This window comes from Taeniopygia guttata, chromosome 1, assembly GCF_048771995.1.
Source record: "Taeniopygia guttata chromosome 1, bTaeGut7.mat, whole genome shotgun sequence".
Lineage (NCBI taxonomy): Eukaryota > Metazoa > Chordata > Aves > Passeriformes > Estrildidae > Taeniopygia > Taeniopygia guttata.
Genome location: NC_133024.1, coordinates 29,099,014 through 29,125,275, shown reverse-complemented (window position 1 = coordinate 29,125,275; position 26,262 = coordinate 29,099,014). Strand labels below are relative to the sequence as shown.

The window sequence follows — 26,262 nt, the reverse complement described above, 5'->3', positions numbered from 1 at the left end:
ACTGTAATCAAACTATGCTCTCCAAAAGGAAACAATCCATTATAGGTTTATTATGCCTCTAGCTATTAGGAATCAGGTATATAAAGATCTATGAAAAAGGAAATATTAGAAACAAAAATTTGGCAGTACTTACAGTATGAGTAGACTGCCACCTTATTGGTCAGGCTAGCCAGGTTTGGTGCAAAGCTAAGCAATAAAAGAGCATCACAATGTGCACATAATACTATATATGTAAATTTTTACAGGTGAACAAACTGAGGAACCCTGCAGTTCTGTGGTGGCTGTAGATCAAACAAGCAAGTGACCAGAGTGGAAATACAGTGCAAGATTTCTTGCTCTGCATTTATTAAAAGGCTAAACTTCAGACTACTTTATTGTTGCTTCTTTTTCTTCTCAAAGAAACTCTCCTTTTGGTCTTTCATCACATACTCATAATCATAGTCATGTAGCAAACATACATTTGTGTATCACAGCATTCTGCACTGCTGCATTTGGACACCACCTCTTTCATGCACTGCACCAGGGCAGTGGTTGGTTGAAAAGATTTTTTTCATACAAGCCTGTGTTTTCAGCTTGGTTGTTTGGAACACTCCTGCTAAGGAACAATCACTAGAACATACCACAAAAATAATAAATACTCCATACAAATTTAAGCCTGCAGTCTAAATTAATTAGTATAAAATTAGTAATTAGTAATAGTAATTTGTTATTACTAATTTATTAATTAGTAGTACTTATTACTAATTTATTATTTACTTATATTAGTTAATACTAAATTAGTACTCTACATGAAATTAAGGCCTACAGCAGATTCCCAACAATGCTGACTAAGTAAGATTTTTATATCCATAGGACACCCATGCTATCACTCCTTGTCCCTTGCTTTTGATTCTTTCTGGAACCCATTGCTGCAAACTGAATTTTATCAATGCCAGTATTTTGTCATGGCTTCAACGTTTCATTAAAATGCTTTCTGTGATCCCCAGTCTCTTTGCACCTCACTCTGCCCTGATTAGGAATTGCCCAAGCATAAAAGGTAATAGTCAGCCCCCAGGTCTTGGAAGTTAGGGCTGGCTTCTGGTTTCTGCTGAGCTATAAAGAGCAATCAGGCAAGGCAAAAAATTAAGCTTGGGAACTTCTTAGACTTTTTCAGATGAGCTTGTGGCAAAAATCATCCTGCTTGCTGTGCACCCCTCTTTTACTCTGTTGAGGCTGGAAAATGCTACCAAACAAAAAGAAAGGGGAGTGTGGGGATACAGTACTATTCTTTTCTGATTCTTCTGAAGTATAGCACAAGGGGAGTGTGGGAATCAGTAACATAGCACTTTCTGTCTAGTTGATATGCTGCAGGGATTAGAGGGAGTAAACAGCTGTTATCAAATTTTCCTTTTTAGTCATACCATCCTCAATGAAGGAAGCAGCAGCATGGAATAAAGAGCTACATCAATACACATGGGGAAACATACTTTGCCAAAGACATGGGGGCACAATCTCCTCAATGCACAACCCTGCACAAGAAGTATGATAGTTCTCTTGGCTCCTGAAAGTAGCTATTAAGAAAACAAATATTGAAGCTACCAGGAGAATATCCCATTAGTGATGTGCTTAAAATTAATTTTAAGTGAGGTCTCTCTGTTTCAGTTGGCAAGAAAACCTAAGGCACCAAATGATTCTTTTGTTTCTGATGAATCCCTTTAATCTCATGTGGCCAGGCAATTGCAAACTGCCAATGCTAGAGAGCACGGAGTTCTGGAAGTCATAAAATGTTCCTAGCAGTGATGTCTGGAGCTTTGAAGAGGATCAAAGTACAGGTGTTTCCTAAACATCCCCTAGGTTAATGGATCTAAAGCAGAACATGATGGTTTTCATGTTCCTTCACTGCAAACTGAACATAGGATATCCATCTAAATGCAGCAAGAATAAATGCAATTTTGCAGCAAAATATGCTTGGCCTTTATTTTTCTTTAACTCATACTTTGACACTTAAGGTGTCAGTACAGACAGTATATTTTTGCTGTAATTAGGATGGTCAAGGACGTAAATGCATGTTTCTTCCACTTCTTTTCAAACCTACAGCCAACCAGAAAGAGTTCATCACATGCTAAGGATAACACAGAAGTAATAGACTGACCCTAAGGCCAGTACCTGGTGCTAAGAAGGAGATGCAAGAAGCCTCAGATGAAACAGCTACAAAATTACTTTCTCAAAGGGAAAGTTACTAGTTGTCCTGCAACTTTTCTCTCATCCTGGATTAAAGACAACTTTCGTCTAGAAACACGTGGGTTTTTAACTCTTTTGTAGTTCTGATTCTTAAACCCTCCACGTGTTAATCAAAGCCACTGCTTATCAAAGAAACAAAATTAGAAATCCTGTAACTCTTTATGTTTTCGTTTGGTGGTTTGGGGTGTTTTAGTAGGTTGGGGTTTATGGAGTGGTTTTTTTTGTTGTTCTTCATAGTTAAAGTCTGTTTCTGCTGGTCACTGTTGGCTGCAAATCTTGTGCCTTGGCAGAGCCAAATTTTGTTTCCTGAGACACGATGTCTCTGACAGCTCCCTAGAAGAGCTGCAGCTGTGCACAGTTACATACCTGTGAGCAGGTATGTAAATGTGTAAGTACATCGGCTCTGAAGAATGTGATCCGTTTTTGTAAACATGAATATTGTCTTTGTAATCTTTTCATGCTTTAAAAATAATGAAACATGGAAAGAAATTCTTCATTCACTATCAATGTTTGTGTTCTGCACTGGCATTAACATCAGCCTCACCAGACTGCTTACCTGAACTAAGAACAGTATAGTCAGCCAAGGGAAGAGACTCGATAATCCAATCTGTCTGACTGTCAGATTCTCTTGCCAGAGATGTCTGACTGAGAGACATAATAGGTTGTTTTATTATATTTTATTATATTGTTTTATCATATTTATTATATTATTATAATGTTTTCCAAATTAAAGTGATTATTATTATTACTTCTTTTTAAATTGGTGTGGGCTTGTGAAAAAATACCTTCTGTAACTGGGGAAATCTATGAAAACTTCTCATTTGAGGCCTGAAAAAGATATCAGTCATACCTGATCTCTGAAAAACTGAGCCAACATACAGCAGCTTTGATTTTGCTGCTATTTGGTCCAAGTCAGCTTCTCTTCTATATTTGTCTAGGGGAAGCCAAATTCTCCATTTGTATTGGAAATCAACAGCATCAAAAGAATGATTCTTTAGTAACATCAATGACAAGATAAATATAAATCTTATTTGATGTTCACTTCCAAGATCTTTAGCCCTGTTTTAGTTGTCTCTGTCAGTCAGACAATTCAGAAGGTACACAGAGCACATGTGTGACACGGCTGTAAGATTTAATGGCTTTCAGATCGCTAACTGAGCCAAAGGCAAATAAAAGATTTTCTTGGGTTCTTGAACTTATTGCTCTCTGGGGCTAGCTTGCAGCAAACATTTCTAATGGCTTAATAGTATAATTCAGTACCTATGAATAGTTTCATAAGTCTCAGATTTCTGTGAGTTCTCTGAGTCCATCTTGTTTAAAATCTCAGTGAGTCATTGAGTCACCATGTGAAAGATCAAAGACCTTGTTCTGAGAAAGAGAAAAATGAAATGCAGTAAAAAACTAGCAGAAAACTGAGAAAAGAGAAAGGAAAGCTGTTCTTAAAGAATATTTGTTAATATTCGGTACGAGCATATAAAGGACATAGCATGAACTGACCACTGACAAAAGCTGGATAATATGCAGTAGTTACAGTAAAGAACTCTGTTTACTTGTCCAATTTCTGCTCTGAGTTTGACAAGTATAAAATGCATGCTATGAATGCAGGACAATGCATGCTCTACCTGTGACTACTAATAAAAAGCTGTGGGGCTAAGTGGTAAGCTCCATCAAAAAAGTCATTGGCCATGCACTTTGCCATGCTGATACATTTTACTGGGAGAGGTGGAAATACAATTGTGCAAAATAAGTTGCTTTAAAATAAAGATTTAATAGCAAGACAAACTTTTCTTAATTAAATGGCTTTAAGTTTTGTCTTGCCATGGACTGCCTCTGGATGAAAAGGTTTTTGCAGCCTTGAGATTAAGAGTTTCTGTGATCAGGCTCAGTCCTATGTTAACATGTATAAATGGCTTTGGGAACAGATTTTGTTTCATGTCCTGCCAAGAGTACTGGCAAGCCAAGATAATTTTTGACCACTTATATCCAGCTGTGCAGGAAGTCCACGTGAGTTTGTGTTTCAGTAAAACACCATCCTCCTCAGAGAGCATCCAGAATCACTCACATGATTCAAATTTTGTTTTGTTTATAGTTACAAAGAGATCCATTTTAGCATCCAGGAATGGGGAAATAAGTAGGGTAATAGAATGTAAAGGGAACACTCCAGAGACAAGCACACCAAGATATTACTACATTCATTGTCAACTGCAATAAAACATCATAGCAGTGCCCTTCAGTATGCCCTAAAGCTGCAGTATGCTGCACAATAAAATATTTAATAATTATCACACTTAGTTTAAAAAAGGCTAGAATAACATCAAGTGAAAGCCCAAACACTGAGAGCAACCCAAATAAAAAAGAGCTCTGAAATCACAGGATGTGATCCAGAGAGTATTTTTATTCCGAAGATATTAATGTGTTGGTCAAACTGATTAAAGTATCATCTTCCTGACAGTGACTTCCTATGGACCTCAAATAACAGAAGTTCTGCCTGATGTGTTGGGTTACAATACCATATAAACCCAATTATAGAACCTTGAAATCAATACAGAGCTGTAAAGAATTGCGCTGTCCAATAAGAATAATATTTCCAAGTCCCATGAGCACTAGCTCTTAATACAGCAAAAGAGTGAGATAGGAATAATAAACACCCTCAAGCTTGATTCCACTGTTAACTGACCTGCACTTGCAGAATTGCAAATGGAAGTGTTTTCTCCTTCACAAACAGCTTGAGTCAAAGCATTGTCTTTCTGTATCTTCTTTGTCTGACTTTTAAGAGTTACCTACAACTTACCTGTAGAGAATATGGACTAGCTCTAAGTAGTAGCCTTGCAACACAGGATGCATGCTAGGGCTGATACAGCTTTTATACCTTAAGATTACTCCTATCCTGAAGACTGAAATTGCATTGAATTAAAACTGTGGTCTTATTTTAAAAAAATATACTGTCCTTTGGAGGACAGGGGAAAATGTCAAAAACTGTGTCAATGTTTTTTTCAGTAAAATTCATAGCAGAGCTAACAATAGTCTGTGTCTGTAAGACTATGTATGCACCAGACTTTGTGAATGGGATACTCTCCTTATGTGGGGTGCAGATCATGAGATGCATCCCAGAGAGGAAGGATTTACTTTTCAGTAAGATCTGTTGATGCAGAGGAGCTCTAGTCCCTTAATCAATTAGGTCTAATGAACAACCTTCACTGTGCTCCTGTTAACCAAGTCATGGAGCTTGAAATAATCTCATGAACAGACTTTGGGGCTTGGAACTGTGTGGACTAGGATAAATATGACCTGAATAAGATTGTGTAAAACATTTGGTGTGTGACACAGCTGTTGAAGCCATTATCATTTAGCAATTATATCATCATAAAGCTGTCAACTGTGCAGTGCTTACTGGTAGCATTCCAGACTCTGGAAGCCCATGCCAAACACTTACCTTGCTCGCTTTGCCTCCACAACTAAAAGAATTTTATGTTGAGTGACTCTTTTAATGCAGCAGCTCAAGAGTGAACTGCCCAAAGAGACTTTTTGAAGAGACAGTGAAAAAAATAGGGAGTAGCAAGAATCAGAATGGTTGAGCTAGGATTTTCATATCTGTTCCCACAGAATCTCTCCTTCAAACCCATCCTGGTTTCCTACACATTAGCTTCAGGAAGTAGTGAGATGAATTCTTCACAGCTCTGTTCTCTGTAGGAACTACAAACACTTTAAACTGTTTTTATTTTCCTCAGGCATTTTGACAAGATTAAAGAGGAAAAAAATGCAGGAGAGAAACAGAGAGATGAAGAAAGAGAGAGCTGCTTAGTGAATTAATGGTGGTCCACAGGATAATTCTTCTTCCTGCTTAGAATTAATTTAGCTTTAATGGTTGTTAAGTGGGATTTGTATAACAGGTTGTTTCTTTTAAAGCATTTAATTTGAACAAGCTTAGACATTTCAGAAGGACCCATTATGTACTTAGCAGTCTCTTCCATTTAGCTTCTTCAAGAGAAAGGAAGAAGCAAATTAGCATTAGGATTTGAGGGGGACCTATCACGTGAAGTAGTCTGGGCTGGGATAGGCATATCCAAAATTTGAGGATAGCTTGTATGTCTATAGGGTCAAAGATAAGTGAAGTTTTTACTTTGCAGTGGTCTATGTAATTTTTTATAGGACTAATGGTGACAGAAATGACACTCTTGCAGCTAAAATGGCACATAAAATCTCTCCTAGTTGACTTTAAAGTCAGTAAATGGAATATAAATTCCTGGTAGTTTCAGCAGGTAATAGAACTATTCCTATGAGACTAGGACTAGGATTTGCTTCTTCCAATTTATTAAGAGTGCTAGGAAAGCAGGACCTCAATCATAAACCTATACAGTTTAATGGAACAATTTTATTGTTTTTAATATGTATCTTAATTCAGTGCACTGCAGGCAGCATAACAGCAACCTCCAAAAGGAAAGTTGAAATGTAGTGCAGATACAAAGAGTCAACTTATTTGGTACAGAAAAACATATCTTCCTCTTTTCTGTGTGTGTGAGAGTCAATTTAGAAATTATAATTAATTTATGCAAACATCTCAAAAATTAAAAGAATATTTAAGACTCTTTGGCTTTGAGATTCCATTTATGGAATCATGGTGAATATCTTGAGGTTGGAAGAAATCTCTGGAGATTATCTAGGCTGACCTCTGCTCTTGAATAGTAGTCAGCTAGAGGAGCTTGCTCAGTATTTAATCAGGTTTGAAACATCTCCAGAGATATTCAATATCCATATCAGGTTAGACTACCCTTACAGTAAAAAATGAGAAGAGTTCTTTTTAAACAGAATTTTCTGAATTCATTGAATTTATGTCTCTTACACAACTGAGAATCAATAAGGTTCTTCCTGAAACTTCTTTTTTAAGGCTAAATAATCCCAGATCTCTCAGCCTCTCCTCATATGAAAGGTGCTCCAACCCCTTCATGATCTTAGTGGCCTTTTGCTGGACTTGCTCCAGCATGTCCCTATAATTCTTGTGCTGGGGAGTCCAGAACTGAATACATATCTCAGATGTGATCTTGCTGGTGCATAACAAGGGAAATGACTTTCTTGACCTGGGAGTACTTTCCTTAGTAAAGTCAGAAACGCTGTTGGATTTATTTGCTGCAAGGGCATGTTGCTGACTCATCTTCAACCTTTCCTTGAGGACTCCTACATCCTTTTTTTTTTTTTTTTTTTTTTTTTTTTGCAAAGTTGCTTTCCATCTTTGGTACACGAGGTTATTCTTTCCCATGTACAGGATGTTCCCTTTCTCTCAACAGGTGTATCAATCAGTCCTCATAGTTTTATATCATCTGCAAAATTGCTGAGGGTGCACTCTGTCCATCTGCCCAACTCATTTTTGAAAATGTTAACTTGTGCTGTACAAGAGATGGATGGCACCAATCATCATTTTCAGCCACTGCAGTGAAGAATGATAGGTAACAATAACAAAAGTTCTCCATAGCAAAGAGTATTTTAGTAAATAATCATCTATTTCACTGACAAACATGTCTTCTGTAGTGACAGTTCTCTTGGGAACAGTCTTATAAATAAGAGCGTGTTCCTCTCAGAAAAAAAAAAAACCAACAAAAATCCAAATCTAAACCAAACCGAAACAAACCCCAAAACAAAACAAAATAAACAAACAAAACAAAAAAAAACTCCCAGAAAAAACAACAAACAAACTGGTGGGTGCAGGACAAAGAAACTGTGATAAAGAACTGACTTGCAGAAAAAAAGGAGTCAACAACAATTCTTCCAGGCACTGATGCCCTATGCCTACCTATGTATCTACACCAAAAAGGTATAAAATAACTAATTGCTTACTCAAAATGAACCTCTTTGCGAGAGCTTCATTGCATGAGATCTCTCTGACAAGACAGAACTCTTGCTGGGGAAGCCTGGCTGACTCCAGACTTTGTGATATTGGTAATCTTTAAAGTGAGAATTCTGCTCTTGATTAGCCTTACTTCTGGGAGAATTTTCTTGCGTGTCATACTAGTAACACCTTTATAATATATAGTAAGTAGAAAGCAATTATCTGCGTTTCAATTCATAGTCCTTAGAAAGTTAATAAAACATTTGGGCAGGAGGAAGAAAATAGTGAAAAGGCCTTACAAAGCCAGAATAGTTTTCTGAACTAATTAAAAACTTAGGAAATGTGTCCTGCTGGAAGTCTTCCTAACATCTCTGCAGATTTATACACTATAATAAATGATCAGCTGCATTTGAAGAGTCCCCTCTATCTCTACAACTGTAAAATGACATGTTACCGCTTTGCTGGAACTGAGATACCAATGTTAAGTGCAAGGTCCACAACACCCTTTAAGTTTCACTATTAAATTTTACTGAAACCCAGAACATTTCAATACCACATTCATTTCCTGCTCTAAAGGAAGACAAGTGGCTAATGAGGAGGGATGAGAAGAAGCTGTGTAGCTGAGTAGCATGAGAAATAAAGTGCTAAACTAGTGACCCAGAGATATGGTGGGGGATGAAAAGGCTTGGGACAACATGGTCTTTAAGATCCATTCCAATCACATAACATTCTGTGATTGTATGATTCTGTAATTCTATGATTCTGTGCTGTGCTTCACTGGAATTGATCTGGTTCTTGATTTCAGTCAAGAACCATATTTCCATTTTTTGAAAGCTCTAGTTTTCACTTGCCCTAAGTAAGTTGGTGGCTTACTGGCATTATCCTTCAGAGACAGAGGTTCCCCTGAAGCGCCTGCAGGGAAAATGCATATGTGCTCCTCCCAATTCAGATGCTGGTGCATCCAAGAGGATGGATTTTTAAATCAACACAATGCGATTCAATGAAAATCTCCTCAACTTGTTACTTGATATGCATTTCATGGAAAGCATTTCATTTTTTATGTGAGCAACAGTAACAACAGACTCTAGTAAATTACTTGACTCGTATTGGCTAATGAAAATGATTGCACAACTGTCAAAGAACTGGGACTTGGACCTGCCCATTCTCTTATGCATTTCAAATACCAATGTTACTGGTAAACAAGTACACACTACAGAAATAATCTAGTCTGCTAAGATGCTATAATTATTATTTGTAGATAAAAACATCTCGTGTTCCAGGACACTGACACTCTACAACAATTTAAATTTCTGGGAAATATGCAAAATTACTCTTACTTCCTAGGCTAGGAAAATTACCTTCCTAGGCTAGGAAAAAATTACTCAAATTTCTTTTGCAACATGTAAAACTAGTGAAAAAATTATTTTTCCCTTCGATAATTAAGGGCAAGATGGACTCTTTATCATTGCTAGGTCAATAATACATCTACTATGTCATTAGCAAAAAGCATTTTTGTCCATTTTCTGCATTATCTGTGTTGCTGACTGATGACAAACCCCTTCTGCTCCTTTTGGAGAGCTGACTATTGTAAAGGGCTGAATAAAGGCCAGTTTTGTTCACACCTTCCACTCCATGCAAAAGTAGTGTTAAATACCTGAGAATTTCCAGCAGATGGCCAACAAGTTGATTAGTGTCCTAGATGATTAGGTGGCACATGACATACAAGAAAAAAACAAAAGACTTGCTATTCTTTGGCTTGGAGAGAAGAAAGCTAAGGGCAGGTGGGTCTAGGGGAGGTGTAATTCCAACCCTTCACAACCAAAAAAGGCAGCTGTAGGGAAATAGAGACAGTGCATGCCATAATGACAAGTTGGAATGTTTATGGGTTGCAGGAACAAAAAGAGAAGAATTTGCCCTTGAGGGTCCTACTGTGCCAGAACAGAGAATCCCCAGAAAGATTGTAGAATCTCCCTTCTTGGAGGTTTCCAGTTCTCAGATGGGTAAGTCCCTAAGCAACTTCTTCTAGGTTACAAACTGGAATTTCTTTAAGTTGGATGTTGGACCACAGACCTCCACCCTGTGGATGTTCCTTCAGGCAAAAAAAAAAAATCCTGTGATTCTATGAAATCATCTCTTGATTGTCAAAGAACAAGAAGCATAAGGCATTTAAACTGGATAGGACACTTCAATACTAATTTTTGCTATAAACATCCCATTGTATTTCTTTCATGATGAGCAAAGTTAAAATAACTAATGTAAAGTGTCACTGTCTTAAGATCTCCATTATGTATAGCTAAGACACACAAAAAAGGCAGGAAGATAAATAGATTGAGAGGTAATATTATTTACTCAAGGATTAGTGGAATAGTACAAGAATACTGTCAGAGGCAGAGTTAAGACGTGTATCACTGAGCAATATTCTAGGCAAAAAATCTATTTTCTTTATCTTGTTAAAATGTAATACTTCTCTCACAGGTATAATTAAAATTATAAGCTTTCCAATATAATAATTTGCCAATGAGCCAATACAGACATTCCTATACAGTCATTAACAACTACAGTTACTATTATTGGGTTTGCCAATTACAGTTTCATTAGGATGTCTTGGAAATGCAGAAGAAAAGGAAGAAATTGTGGAAGAGCTGGCAGAAGCAAGGAGTGGCAGTGGGCAGCAGAAGGCCATAGAGAAGAAGGAGGAAGCAATGGAGAAGGTGACAAAAGAAGTTGCAAAGGGCTGCAGCAGAAGCAGATAAGGAGGAGGTGACAGAGGAAGGGATGTAGGAAAGGAAGCAGAAGAAGGTGGTGGAAGAGAAGAAGATGGTGAATGAGATGACAGAGTAGGTGACAGAAGAAGCTGGAAGAAGGTGCTGAATAAGAGAAGGTGGCGGGAGTGGAAGGTGACAGAGGCCAAAGGTGGAGATATACAGTGGCTAAAGGGTGGAAGTCATGGAATGGTGTGGTGGTGAAATACAGTGGTAAAGGCAGTGAGACAGGAGGCAGCTTCAGGAATATGGAGGCAGTGGCTGATTAATTCAGTGGTGGAAGGTGGCAGCAGTGGGAGGTGGCAGAAGGCAGCAACAGGAGGCAGTGATGAAATGTGACAGCAGACTGCACTGACAGGAGCTGGTGGTAGCAGAAAGCAGTGGAGGAAGACAGCAGAGACAGGCGGTGCATGAAGGCAGCAGCGGTGGAAGGAGGCATCAAAAAATGGTGGTGGAAGAAGACAGAAGGTGGAGGTGGCAGAAGGAAGGCACTTGCGTTGGAAGGTGGCTGTGGCAGATGAAGGCAACAGAAGCAGGCAGAAAAATAGAAGGAGGCGGCAATGGTGGAGGAAACAAAAAAAAAGGCAGAGGAAGAAAGCCACAGAATAAAGAAGAAGGAAATGGAGGAGGCAAAGAAAAAATATTGCAAGAAGAGAAGGAGAAGGCTACAGACAAGGCAATGACGGAAGGCAGAAGACATTGGAAGAAGAGAAAAAGGAGGCTATGGAAGAAGACAGTGAAGGAGGGGGAGGAGGAGGCTGTGAAAGTAAAGAAGGAAGAAACAACTGGGGAGACAATGGTGAAGAAGGTGATGGAAGAAGAAGCAAGAGACAGCAAAGGTGGTGAAGGAAAAAGGTGGCAGAAGAAATAAAGAGGGAGGCAATGGCAGCGGTGGAAAAAGGCAGTGAAGGAAGAGAGGGCAGATAGAATGCAGCAGAATTCAGCAGAAGTGTGTGATGGAAGAAGAAAAGGAGGATGTGAAAGAAGGCAATGGAAGAAGGTGCTAGAATTAGGAATGAAGAAAGTGATGAAGAATGTGGTGAGGTAAGTGATGGAAGAAGACACCAGAAAAACATGGTGGAAGGAGGATGTGATGGTACAGGTGACAAAAGAAGATGGCAGAGAAAAAGAAGGCAGAAGGAATGGAGAAGGTGGTGGAATAAAGTCTCAGAAGAAGGCAGCAAAAAACCAGATGGAAGACTTGATGGAAGAAGGTGCTGGAAAAAGAGCAGGAGGCAATGGAACAAGGCAGAGTGAGGAGAAGGCCACAGAAGAAAGCAGAGGATGAAAGTGGTAGAAGAAGGTGGTGTAAGAAGAAAAGGAGGAGGAGACAGAAGAGGTAGAATAGAATAAGGAAGTGGAAGAAAGGGGGCAGCAGAAAGGAAGGAGGAGGCAATGGAAGAAAATGTTGGAAGATTAGGAGAAGATGAAGGAGGAGATGGAGGAAGTGACTGTTCTTATTTTGCCTGGCATAAAGTTAGCTTTCTTCTTCGTAGTTGGTACAGCACTATGTTTTTAATGTGAGAATAATATTGATAACACCCTGATGCTTTGGTCGTTCCTATGTAGTGCTTACTCCACATCAAGGACATTTCAGCTTTCCATGCTCTACCAGCAAGAAGGTTAACATGAAGCTGTGGGGTAGATAGCTGGGAGAACTGACACTAACTGGCCAACAGGATATTCCACACCACAGAATGTAAACTGGAAGGAGTTGGGCAGACAGAACTAATCACTGCCCAGAGACAGGCTGAGCATTGCTTAGCAGGTGGTAAGCAACTGACCTTTGTTTTTCTGGTGTTTTCTTTTATGTTATTATTATACTGTTTTCTTAAGAATTAAATAGTTCTTATCTCAAGCCACAAAGGTATTTGGTTTTTCTTTTTTTCTGATTCTTCTCCCTGTCCAGCTGCAGGATTGGAAGTGAGGGAGTGAGTGAGCAGCTGCACTGTACCTAGTTGCTGGCTGGGGTTAAAGCATAATGATTCTTTTTTTTGTGCTAGTGTGGGGCACGAAGGGTTGAGATAACTACAGATCTGACCAAAGTGTGATGAAACAAAATAATTTTTCCATATTAAAAAAAAAAAGCATTTTTATCAACTTATACGATACGATAGAATTGCTAGTCTTGAAACTAATCTGATCTGTGTGCTCAGCATTGCTGTCACCTCTGTGTTTTGGGAGCCATCTATTGGGAACTATTAATAATTACATGCTTTACCTTTTCTCCTTGCAGAGCCAATATAGGGAGGAAATTCCTTCCTTCCTTCCTTCCTTCCTTCCTTCCTTCCTTCCTTCCTTCCTTCCTTCCTTCCTTCCTTCCTTCCTTCCTTCCTTCCTTCCTTCCTTCCTTCCTTCCTTCCTTCCTTCCTTCCTTCCTTCCTTCCTTCCTTCCTTCCTTCCTTCCTTCCTTCCTTCCTTCCTTCCTTCCTTCCTTCCTTCCTTCCTTCCTTCCTTCCTTCCTTCCTTCCTTCCTTCCTTCCTTCCTTCCTTCCTTCCTTCCTTCCTTCCTTCCTTCCTTCCTTCCTTCCTTCCTTCCTTCCTTCCTTCCTTCCTTCCTTCCTTCCTTCCTTCCTTCCTTCCTTCCTTCCTTCCCTTCCTTCCTTCCTTCCTTCCTTCCTTCCTTCCTTCCTTCCTTCCTTCCTTCCTTCCTTCCTTCCTTCCTTCCTTCCTTCCTCCCTTCCTCCCTTCCTCCCTCCCTCCCTCCCTCCCTTCCTCCCTCCCTTCCTTCCTCCCTCCCTCCCTTCCTCCCTTCCTCCCTTCCTCCCTTCCTCCCTTCCTCCCTTCCTCCCTTCCTCCCTTCCTCCCTTCCTCCCTTCCTCCCTTCCTTCCTCCCTTCCTCCCTTCCTCCCTTCCTCCCTTCCCTCCCTCCCTCCCTCCTTCCCTTCTTCCTTTCTTCCTTCCCTCCCTCTCTCCCTCCCTCCCTCCCTCCCTCCTTGCCTGCCTGCCTGCCTGCCTGCCTGCCTTCCTAAAATAGAGGAAGTGTCCTTTGCTTGTTCTCTCAACAAGCCATCCCTACCAAATTTTGCATGCTACTCCCTAAGAGACAATAAGGAATCAATCGTTCCCCAGGCCACTCACAATTTAATAAATTCCTATCATGTTCATGTCCTACATCTTCTTCCTCTCTAGGACACTAAGAATCCATGACTTTGGCATGGGCAGAAATATAAGAAAAGCATTGTGGCCATAGGTTAAAGAGAAATACAGGCATAGAGAACAAGGCAAGAGGCTGTGACAGCAATTTTGTCCAGGTGTGCAGAGATGGAGGATAAGAAGCTTTGGAGAATGTACCAGCTTCTCCCAGAAAGGAGACAGGTGGGAAGAGAGGATCAATGCAACCTCCACCACCAAGTTCTGTGAGGTATGAAAGGACTATCCTCAGAAAGACCTCCTGATTTATGCTTCTAGGAAGTTTATCTCTGTCAACCCACAGTTTTACCAGGTTTCTCTTTCCCAGGATCTTGCATCAGCCTGTACAAATATATTTCCTTTATTTCAGTCCTGTGATGATACAGCTGACTGAAATATTTCAACTAGGAATATGAAGTTCTAGAAGTACAAGCTGCCATTGCTTGTACATTAATAATACCTAACACAGTCACCATCCCTCCCCCTGGAGCCCCCAGCTTTGTACTGCAGCATCACTGCATGAAATGAGAAACTTGTTTACAACAACAGATGTACACCCTTGCGTGTGTTCTTTGAAAGAGCCTGCAAAAAATGTTACATTGGGTCTGTGGAATGTTAAGCAGCATATCTGATGACAGCACATGTCTGTGCCAATGGGATGTTTTGGACAAAGAAAATAGAAATTTCAAACTAAACACTATAATAAACTGGAAATTTTTATTGCTCCACTTAGTTATGATGGGATTGGACAGCTTTGGTAATTTTTGACCCTCTTTGTCCTATTATGGACATTTTCCTTTCCCACAGGAAGCTTCTAATTCTTCTTTCTTTCACAGAATACAACATGCTTGTAAGAAAGCTGTGCATTAATACCAGTTTAAAGGCCAACAGAATTCATGCACCACCTTGGAGAAGTCCCTGATCTTGGACTCATACTTCAACATGAAGGAAAATTTCCCTCTGGACAGTGATACAGTGCGTATCCGTCCTCCAGGGTCCATAAAAAAATTAACCGAGAAATGGAGAGGAAGAGTATTCCTATTTAGTCTCTCAAGCTATTCCAGCATCTCCAAGCATATGGCTTCTCTTTAATGTCTCTGGAGAGAATCCTGTGTCTTTTAGGAGCTAACACAACAAAGTTGGCAGCTGCTTGGAGAATGAAGACGATTATTCAGCAAAGCATTAAGCTTTAGTAAACTTTGCATCATGACAGAAATCCCCACTCCTGCAGAGAGGGATTTCAGAAGATCTCACAATTTGTGTTCACAGGATTATTGCTCATCTACATTACACTCATGAACATCAGCATTGTACTGAAATTCTTGTGTGGAAAAGTCAGTCTGTAGACGATTCCAAAGATGCATAAAAGCATGGTTTGGTACTTAGGCAGACATTTAAATACAGGTTAGCAGAGAGAAATTTGAAAAGGGAGATGCTGAGCATTCCCACATTTGAACTATTTAACTTGGGAAGTGGTAGGAGGGCACAAGATCATTTCTCTATCCTCCCTTTTGAAATTACAATGGAGGAAATTGATTTAGGAAAACACTGTGTTGCATATGATAAAACCACACATTATTCAAGACAAGAAATTTGCTAAAATAAACTGAACAAAGTTAACCACTGGGTTTGGTTGATTTCTTTTTTTTTTTTTTTTTTTTTTTTTCTAAAAAAATTCAATGTAACTTTCTGTCCACTACCTAAAATATTCAACTTTGGGTAAAAATATACATTTTTAAGAAAGATACCATCAACACAGAGGAATCTGAAAGAGGTCTGAGAGTTGTTATTCCTGTTATACAGGTGCTGTGTATAAGAATGAGACAGACAAACAACTACACATCATCCAAAGCCAAAAGGTATTTTTAGATTGAAGGCTACCTTACAGAATGACTAAAATAGCTCGCTATCTTAGCAGAGGTTTATGATTAACGGGTGTGTTATTTGTACATTCTACCAATACTTGATAATGCCCACATTTGGATCTTCAAATTTTCCACTGTGTACTTTTTTTCTGGAGAAAACCTTGGACTAGAGATAAGACCACCACCAAGAACATATTTCTAGCAGCCCCCAAGTCCAGTCAACCAGTCTGGGTTTGAGGTCGAATCAAGACCATGAAGTGCCTGCTGCTTCTCGCCTTTATTGGGGTGGCTGGTGAGTATATTTTTAATTTTTATTTCTTTCATTTAATAGGAAGCTGTTTTTCTGAGCAAAACTGCAAGGTAGTCTATTGTGGGAAAGCCAAGTGCAGTTTTAACTTGCATAAGTCAGACTCCTGCACCTTCCATCTCCTGTCTGTTCATAATGCCCTGTGCCACAAGCTGGGGAATGAATGCTTCATAGGGGTTCCTGACCTAGCTATGCAGATGTGGCCACAGCTTCAGAAAAAGGCTGCCTGCTTCGTCAGGACTGTGGAGTGCACAAGGAATAGTTCTGGCCCAGGAAGTTCTAAAGCAACTGCAAAATTTTGGACCCTCAGTGGGTGCTCCAAGAAAATATCACTGCACACTTGTTTTTACTTTTCCCCTCAGTCAACCCTTGACTGTTTCAGTTGATGGGATCCAGGGAAAGACACACCTGTGATCCCATCCAACAAGAACGTTTCTGTTTCCCTGTGTTCCCTCAGGGAGCAGCCAGCAGGGCTTTACTTGCAGATACGTGAGGCACCAGTGTAAGTCTGATCCCCTTCTTTGAGGGTGCAGCAAATGCCTGTGCCTTAGAGCTGCCCACCAGCGCTGCCCTGAGTGTCCATAGAAGGGGAGCCTACAAGGCAGTCACAGGGCAGATTACAGGCCACATTACCTTAGGCCAGCTGTTGACACATGGCACTTCTTGTCCCCCAGTTGCCTTCCCCACCTTTGCTGAAGATGACGATGACAAGATTGTGGGAGGCTACACCTGTGGAAAGAACGCTGTGCCCTATCAAGTGTCCCTGAATTCTGGATATCACTTCTGTGGAGGTTCCCTCATCAGCAGCCAGTGGGTCGTGTCAGCTGCTCACTGCTACAAATCGTGAGTGGAAAAATTACATCCTTCTCTAACCTACTGCTGTCTTCCAGTTCACCTCTAGCAGGAATTCTGAGCTATGAGACAGAAATATGTAAGTGCCTCCATACTTACTGGAGACAGCCAAGGGATGGGTGGATCATTCAGGAAGCCAGACCAAGGCATCCTGAGAGGTTTTCCATTCTGCAAATGTTCCTGTGAAGGCAGAGCATTTTCTGAAATAACAACGGGATAATCAAGCAGAGAATTCTGGGCTGTGATTTCTTATCAATTGCATGAATCTTGCTAAGGAATTCTCCCTGGAGAGCAGGAAGAGGATCGAGGTCAGGCTGGAGCTCTTTACTTTGTCCCAGAAGATCTGTACCTAGTGCTGCTCTGTGTTCAGCTGCTGTCATGTATTTATAAACCTGCAGAAATTCACCACCCATGCTTGGAGTGGGTTAAGATCTCAGTGTGGATCCCCAGGGCTCCCTGCAGGACAAGAAAGATCCCCTGCCCCAGAAGGCTTCTGTGGCAGTGATGTTGGACCAATGGCTCTCCATGACAGGGGGTTTCTCTCAAGCTGCCGTAGCAGTAAAGGACACACTGTGCCTTCTGTTTTCCAGTCGCATCCAAGTGCAGCTCGGGAAACACAACCTGGAAACCACCGAATCCACGCAGCAGTTGATCAACTCTGCTAAAGTCATCCGCCACTCTGGCTACAGCCCCTACACCCTGGACAATGACATCATGCTCATCAAGCTGGCCACCCCAGCCACGCTCAACAAAGCTGTCCAAACCATTCCTCTGCCTACCAGATGCGTGGCCACCGGCACCACCTGCCTGATCTCCGGCTGGGGCAACACTCTCAGCAGTGGCTGTGAGTACTCTGGGGGAACGTACAGACCCTTGGAGCCCAGGACAGTCTCTGTGACCTGGCCATTAACACCCAACAGGACAGGCTACAACACAGGGAAATGCTGTGGGACAGGTTTTTTGAGTGATGCAACAGTGTAGGGACTGCACAGCAGATTCAGCTAATGTCAAGAGTTGTCAATTCTCTGAGAACAAGGGTGAAGTCTGAGACTATGGATCTAGAATTCCTACTAGAGATCTCTGTTCTCTCACACTTATGGTCCGAGGTGTGCATGGCGAGTGGTGTCTATTCCACTGATGACATCTAAACCTGCACCAGGGGAGAGGATGGTTTTCCTGAGGCTCAGGTTTCTTCCAGTGTATATATCACAAGAGTGACCCCTTTCTTGCTAATTGATGAACTTCTAGGTACCAGAAAAGTTAAGGTGGCTGCAGTGTAGAATGGTGGGCCCATGGGTAGAATTTGTTCCATCTCTACAGAAGGGACCCATGCTGTACTTACTGTTGACAGGAAGCAGGATGGCTGCTAGGACAGGGTGTCCAGCATTTGCTTTTCTGCTAAGATCTCTGAGCTCTGAAAAGAATTCAGCAATGCCATCAACCATCTTTGCCTATTTCTTTGCAGCCAACTACCCGGACCAATTGCAGTGCCTGAATGCTCCGGTCCTCTCAGCTGCTGAGTGCTCTGATGCCTACCCTGGGCAAATTACCAACAACATGATGTGTGTAGGATTCATGGAGGGAGGAAAAGACTCCTGCCAGGTAAATCATCTGCCTCTCCTTTCCCAGTCATTTCTCTCCTGCCTCTTCCCAGCTGAAGAGGTCTTCACATTACCGAGTCAGCTATACTCACTGCACTGGTAAAGCTGAGGTTGTGAATGACAGCAGAGGCTTCAGGCCCACATATCCTGGAGGTTTGCCATGTACCACATCTGCCAAAAACAGGCAGCTGACTCATCCTTAGCTGTGGCGCCCTTGGAGCTCAAGTCAGACATGGTAGCATCAGGTGGAGAGTGTGAATGAGGAACAGCCTTTGGAGAACTTTTGTGCAGAGTACGCCAGGAGAGGCTTCCTGCAGAGTCAGTGATCTCAGGGATCTCTGCCTCATTGCTTAGGCTGATGCCATTTGCTGAATATCCATATCCTTTGTGTGCACAGGGAGATTCCGGCGGTCCTGTGGTCTGCAACGGAGAGCTCCAGGGCATTGTCTCCTGGGGTTTAGGATGTGCCCAAGAGGGCTACCCTGGAGTTTACACCAAGGTTTGCAACTACGTCTCCTGGATCCAGTCCACCATTGCCTCCCACTGAGATGCTTGTTTGGTGTGACCTGTATTTTCTCATCATCATTTCTGTTCTTTTGTGTCTGGACAAGCAGAAATTATGAGAAATTAATAAAGACTTTCAGGCACTCCTACTTTTTGCACTGTTTCTCTGGGAACTTCCAAAGGCTCTTATATGGAGCACATATGTAATGAATGCAACACAGGAGGAAGTATTTAATATTTGCAGTGTCTGTAGAACTGGATGCATTCTGGAAAACTTTACAAACTCATATTTAGAAGACTTTACATCCGTTATTTTCTGTTGTTTTCTGAAACTTTTCATTTAAGTCAGTTACTCCACATTTCTCACTCTGAAAAGGCCATTTCAGGCTTCTGCCTCCTCCTTCTGTAGCTCTCTAGTCCATTCACTGTAGAGGATGCTGCTTGCTTCTAGATACGAGGGCTGCCCTGAATTGCCTACACTTTGTTATCCTCAATGCAAAGGACAGTGCAGGGGCTCAGAGAAATCTGATACTCACCTAAATCTTCATAATCTATCAAGAACAGAAGCTGGAAATTCCTTACTGGAGTGGGAAGAACAGGCTTGGTCAGAGGAGCTGCAGCTCATACCATAGCTGTGGGGACACAGAGATGCTGTCTGATGCTCAAGTTCTTGTGCTTTAAGCTGTAACTAGGTGTTACATGGAGTCACTCACAAGCCTCTTCCCCTGTGCGATGGGAAAAAGGGTAGAACTTAGACGCTGAGATCCGAACAGAGCAATAATACAAGTAAATAACAAAAGAAAGAGAGAGAAATAAAAGTCATGTAAATCCCTGTGATGCACAATACTGTCACTCACCACCCACTGACCCAGTGCCCAGCCCATCCCTGAGCAGTGACAGGCAGCACCTGGCCAGCTCCCCTCAGTTTCCTTACTGAGCATAAGGCTGAATGGGAGGAAATATTGTTTTAGTCAGTCTGGGTCTACTCTCTCAGAAATGCTCCCTTTCAACTGCTTGTGCACCTGTTCTATGGCAAAACATGAGACACTGTAATTTCCTGAATTTGCGGTAAGCACTGCTTAACTACAACTAAAACTCTGTTAACACCATTATTCTAATATTGAATTCAGAACACAGCACTGTGCCATAGTCTCCACTGCAGGATCCTGTCACCTGCTTAGCACTTGCCTGAGTTTTCCTCAGGACTTCCGTGGAAATTTCTACTTCACTGAAACACTGAAATTGGGTTACAACCTTCTCCTTCCCAGCATTATGAGGCACAAGTTCTACAAGGGATCCTAGCCGAATTCCACTTCTTTGTCCTTCCCTACAGTCAGGCAGAGCTCTAGGCACACAAAGGAGAAGGATGAGGGAAATGTGCTCCCAGCACACCTCGCCAGAATGGCCTGTCACTCCTTCCCTGTGTCCCTTTCACCCCTTGCCACTGTCCCCCAGATGTTATTTATCCCTGTGATCATTGGGTTCCCTAGCTGTCCCATGCAGACTTAGTGGAGCAGAGGACATGTGGATTTTCTTCAGAGCAGAAACACCTGAGGGCACAGTGGAGAGGCTGCAGTGGCCTGGGTCTCCTCAGCCTGTGAGCAGAGCAGCACAGAGGAGTCCCTGGCAGAGCAGGAGTGAATGAATTTGCACTGTACAGCTGCTTTCTAGACCCCAGTGCTCTCACTGCCTGAATCCCAGCGGCAGCCTCCAGACCCCACTGGAGGACAAGCTCAGTCCTGCCAGGAAAGCAAATCTCCTTGGAGAGGCCAATTCTCAGGGCAGAGGGGGCAATGACACAGATGCTCTCTGTCATTCCCCAGGGCTCCCAGCCAGCCAGTGCCTTCTCTCACTTCTTGGCCAGCCCCACCCCGAGATGTCTCACACTCACCCACTGCTCCCTCTCCACATATCTTTGGGCAGCTACAACAGGCAGGTTGCTGTGAGGGTGGGGGCATTTCCTTCCATGGTTCCCTGCTGGTTCTTTGTGGCCATGCTGGCCCCTCTGGGTAAGTGAACTCAACACTGCCCTGAGCAGCTCCACTGATCCCGCTGCTGCTCTCCCAGCTGTGTAGCCTGTTCCTGCTTCTGCTTCCTTCTGCAGAGCTTTCTGCATTGAGGCTAAGCAGTGAATGTGTTGGGCAGGAATCCCTGAATCTGCTGCAATGGATGTTTATTTGTCATTCTTTGTGCAGCCTGTAGATGATTCCTGGTTTTGGACTCAAACTGCCCAGGAATGCTTGTTGCCTATTGAGGAGAGATTGGAAATTCAGCAGCTGATCTGAAGAGCCGTCCCATGCCTTGAACTGTTCCCTTGGCTGCTCTAATTCTAGTCACTCTTTCCCTACCAACCCACAGTCCCTAGTTCATATTTTTTCAATTTTTTTCCTTTTTCTCACTGCTCCTACTTTTCCTTCACAGTGTTAGCCCTGGAACGGTCTCCAGACATGGTGATAAAAGAAGGCCAGTCCATGAATCTGGAATGTTCCAAGAAGAAATACGCCAGCACAGCTATGTATTGGTTTGTGCTGCCTTCAGAGAAGAATTCCAGTCTGACCCTACTGGCTTCTGCAGTACAAGGTGGTAACCCAGTGGTGGAGAAGGGTTTTGAGAGCCATTTCAAGAGCAGCAAGATAAAAGGAGACAGTATCACCCTCTCAATAGAACATGCCTTTCTCAATGACTCTGGCACCTACTACTGTGCTGAGGGCGAGCACAGTGCTGAATCTGCTGAGGGAGCTGAGCACAAACCTCTCCCTGCACATACAGGACCTGCTTTCCACCTTGTGGTTGCTGCAGGAGGCTTCGCCCTCATTAGCTGCTGTGCTTCCTAGACTTGCCTTCCTCCTCTTCTCAGATGCTGACAGTTTGTTTGTCCATCTTTTTCCTCTTGACACTCCAGGCCTCCCTCTGCATTTAAGTCTTACTTGCACTACACTTGATTGTGTCAGCCCTTCTCCTCTCTGTCTCTTTTCCCTTCCCCACCTTCTTCTTTCTGTCTTCAATCTGCACCCCACTGGCATCCTCTAACTTAATTCCAGTCAACCCTGCTCATAATTCTCACTGTCAAACAGCATAAATGCTTGTGTAGATAAAGGCAAGGCCTGGCAGGTGTGGAAGTAGCCAATACCATGTGGGAGCTGCAACACACGTTATTCTGTTACAATGACATGTCTGTGGTTGTTCTGTGGCCACAGATATGAACATTAGAGTACAAGTCTGTGCTTACGCAGTTAAGGTGTTACATGGATCCCTAACTCCTCCGTGTAGAGTGGTGTCTAGGGCAGGATCCACTGAGAGGGCTGTGCAGCTTTTAAGATTGGCCATGACAGGTTGGACTGATGCACAGAGAGGAACTTTCTGAAATTCAGTAAAGGCAAATGCAGGGTATACTACAGCTGGGGAGAAATAACCCCATGCTGCAGCACAGGCTGGGGGCAGGCCTGCTGGGAAGCAGCTCTTCGGAGAAGAACCTGGGGGTCCTGATGGACAAGAATATTCCCATAAACTAGTAGTGTGTCCTGGTGGCCAAAAAGGCACTGGTGTCATGGGATGCATTAGAAAGAGCAAGAAGCCAGTGGTGTCCTGGAATGCATTAGGAAGAGCATTGCCAGGTGCGGATCCATTCAGCCCTGGTGAGGCAAATCTGCAGTGTTATGTCCCTTTAACCACGGACGTGAAAAAGAGAGTTCAAAAGACACATGGATGTCCTGGAGAATGTCCAGGACAGGAGATAAAAGATGATTAGTAGAGTGGAGCACGTCTTTAGTGAACAGTGACTAAGAGAGCTGGGCCTGTTTTGCCTTGAGAATAAAGAACTAAATAGCCACCTCATCAATGTCTACAAGTATCTGAACGGAGGGTCCCAAGAGGTGGAACCAGGTTCTTCACTTTGATGCCCAGTGCGAGGACAAGAGGCAATGGGCAGAAAATGAAGCACAGGAAGTACCATCTGAATCTAAGGTCAGAGCTTTGCAATGTGAGTGGCCGTGCACTGGAGCAGATTGACCAAAGAAGTTGTGCAGCCTCTCTATCAGAAGATATCCCAGAATCATCAAGATACAATAGTGTGCTGTGTACTCTGGAATGACTCTGCTTCAGCAGGGAGGTTGGAGTAGTGACCACCTGAGGTCCCTCCTTAGCTGGCCCATCCCGTGATTCTGTCCTGCATAACACAAACCTGTGCACAGCACAGGCCTGCACTGGGGACTCCAGGTGGTTCCCACCATGCAGATTCCATCCTAATGTCCAAGCTCCTCAGCACCTAAACTCAGGGCCCCACATGGCAGCCATGCCGGTTCAACATCACTAACTCCCTCATACACAGTGTTTTCTGCAAGGCTCCATCTGCCCTGCCCTCTGCACACCCCAGGCCATTGAGCATCCTTTGCATGGACACATCAGGCACAGCCTCCTCTCTGCTGGAGTGCTGCTGGTGGTGTGAGAATTTGGCATTTCTACAAAGTAGCCCAATCCCTTTGCTATTTTCTCCAACTTCTTTAGAGGAATCTGGAGTCTTCGCTGAATCTTTCTAGGCAGCTTAGTGAAATGAATGCAAAGGGAAACATGCAGAGCTGAAGCAGAGGGTTTAGGACGATATGAAGGCATTGCTGCTCTCCTCTGCAGACAGGGCACAGGGGAACATCTTCACTGCAAAGCCCAGGGCAGCCTTGAGCAGTCGCCTCACTTGATGTCCTGTAGACACAAAGGAGAACAATGAGGAGACAAACAGAGGGACACAGACACAAACATGCATTCCTGACATCTCCTGCCCTTCCCATCAATTTCTGCCATTTTGTGCATTCCTGTGCACACGGTCAGGCTGCCACACAGCCCCATCCTGCTCCATGATAGCTCTGAACCATGCTACCTACTGAAGTCCCAGCTACTTCTGCACAGCCACGTTCACACAGAGCAGGCAGCCAGAGGAGCAGAGCACAAGCACCTCATGACTGCCTGCAGGTGTCATTGCCCACCGTTCCTGGACAGCCAACAGCCTTGTGACATTTCAGACTCCCGCTCACTCCCCTACCCACCCACAGAGAGACGGATCTCGTCCTCTCCACCTCTCCTCTTTACACATCTCTGTGTCTGTGCTGTCACCAGGGGCAGGTGGCTGGCAGGAGGGGAGTTTCTCTATGGATTTTCAGCGGCTTCTTGTGGCCATGCTGCTCCCTGTGGGTAAGTGGGTTTCCCTTCCTCTTGAGCAGCTGCACTGGAGCTGCTGCTGCATCCTCAGCTGTGCTCCCAGTTGCTGGCAGTGCCCCTTTACCAAGGGTTCCAAGGGGGATGGTGGGCAATGAACCAGGTGAGCCTTTCCACCACCTATTGAATCAGGGAACTCTGGAAGACTGAAAATTTGTTTTTCCTGCCCCTTTTTAATACTTTGCTTAAGATTACCAAAGTAATTTCTTCTCAAAACATACTGTTGCATTTGAATCTGGTTTGTTTGGGGTTTTTTCATACTATGTATGTTTTTCTAGAGAAGCAGGGCACTGTCCCCTAGCTTTCTGATATGCTGGTGGCTATACATGGCATACTTCAAGGATGCGTAGTTTTGTCTTCTTCAATGCATTTCACTTCCCACCTTTCATCTCCTGTCTTTCCAGGCTGGGCCCTTCAGCAATCACCAGATACAATCGTCCGGGTGGGAGACACCGTGACTCTGGAATGTTCTGCATCAGGGAAAACTTTTGTAAATATGTACTGGTACAAGCTACCCGTGGAGAAGGATGCCAGTATGCAGTTGGTTGTGTATTCATTGGAAGGTGGCAAAGCAGATATTGAGAAGGAATTCAAAAATCGCTTCCAGAGCAGTGGGACTAGGAACAACCATTTATCTGTGAAGATACAGCCTGCCCTCCTCAATGACACAGGCACATATTACTGTGCTGAACAAGATACACAGTGACTCAAAGGCAGGTGCAGCATTGCACAATGGTCTCCAGGCAAACAGAAATCTGCCACCAGCACACCCTGAGCACTGTTTTTGACAGAACCCCATTTTCTTACCTGAAATTTAGTCCTTCAGGAAAAACAGGGCATGACTGTCTGTCCAACTTTCCACCTGTGTGTCCATCTATCAGTCTTTCTGTCTTTAGCATGGTGTTTAGCTGCTTTTCTGTTCTATCCCATCTCTGAATCATCATCTAATTCTGCTCTCTTGTTGTTCCCACTGTCACACCTCATCTTTCTGCCATTCACAGACTGTTTCTCACTTTCCTGCTTAGCACTTGCATATACTTTTCCTCATGACTTCCATGGAAATTTCCCCTTCAGAGAAACACTGAATAGGGTGACACCCCACGAGCCTCCTCCTTCCTACTCTTTTCAAACAAAAATTCCACCAGGGATCCTAGCCGAATTCCACTTGTTTGTCCTTCCCTACTGTCAGGCAGACATCTAGGAGCAGGAAGGAGAAAGATGAGGGAAATATGCTTCCAGCGCACCTCGCCAGAATGGCCTGTCATTCCTTTCCTATGTCCCTTTCACCTCTTGCCACTGTCCCAGATGTTATTTATCCCTGTGATCATTGGGTTCCCCAGATATCCCATGCAGACTTGGTGGAGCAGAGGACACGTGGATTTTCTTCAGAGCAGAAACACCTGAGGGCACAGTGGAGAGGCTGCAGTGGCCTGGGTCTCCTCAGCCTGTGAGCAGAGCAGCACAGAGGAGTCCCTGGCAGAGCAGGAGTGAATGAATTTGCACTGTACAGCTGCTTTCTAGACCCCAGTGCTCTCACTGCCTGAATCCCAGCGGCAGCCTCCAGACCCCACTGGAGGACAAGCTCAGTCCTGCCAGGAAAGCAAATCTCCTTGGAGAGGCCAAATCTCAGGGCAGAGGGGGCAATGACTCAGATGCTCTCTGTCTCTGAGCAATTCCTGAATTTGCCAAATGAAGTGTGTTCCTGAAGCCCAACCTTTAGAAGCCCTTGTGCCACAGGCAGCACCAGTCTGAGACACCCTGGCCTCCCCAGCCAGGCCCCAGGTCTCAGGGAGAATCCATCTCTGGAAGTACTTAGCATATTTTCTGTCACCAAGCAGAGGTCACCCTGATCCCCATCCTCAGCACCTTGTCACCCTCATGGCTGTCCCTGTAGGCTACAGTTGATTCCTTCTCTCTTCCCATGCCAGGGTATGGACTGTCCCTCAGCTCTCCACAGGTACTTACATTCCTCTCCTCCTGCTCTCACTGTCAT

At 43.3% G+C, this 26,262-nt stretch overlaps 1 protein-coding gene and 1 gene segment (V, D, J or C); both read left to right on the top strand.

Moving 5' to 3' along the window:
- The first annotated feature begins 15,936 nt into the window (after positions 1 to 15,936).
- Positions 15,937 to 19,213, top strand: LOC100224083 (trypsin I-P1). The gene is made up of 5 exons (XM_041714807.2): positions 15,937 to 16,092; positions 16,782 to 16,950; positions 17,550 to 17,803; positions 18,425 to 18,561; positions 18,958 to 19,213. Exons 1-5 carry the CDS (start codon positions 16,053 to 16,055, stop codon positions 19,105 to 19,107), a joined length of 750 nt encoding a protein of 249 aa, XP_041570741.1. The 5' UTR covers positions 15,937 to 16,052; the 3' UTR covers positions 19,108 to 19,213.
- Positions 19,214 to 20,530: 1,317 nt separating this feature from the next.
- LOC101233700 (T cell receptor beta variable 14-like) lies at positions 20,531 to 25,477 on the top strand. The segment is given in 3 exon segments: positions 20,531 to 21,073; positions 21,486 to 21,644; positions 24,674 to 25,477. Coding segments are annotated over 3 exon segments (594 nt in total).
- The last annotated feature ends 785 nt before the right edge of the window (positions 25,478 to 26,262 follow it).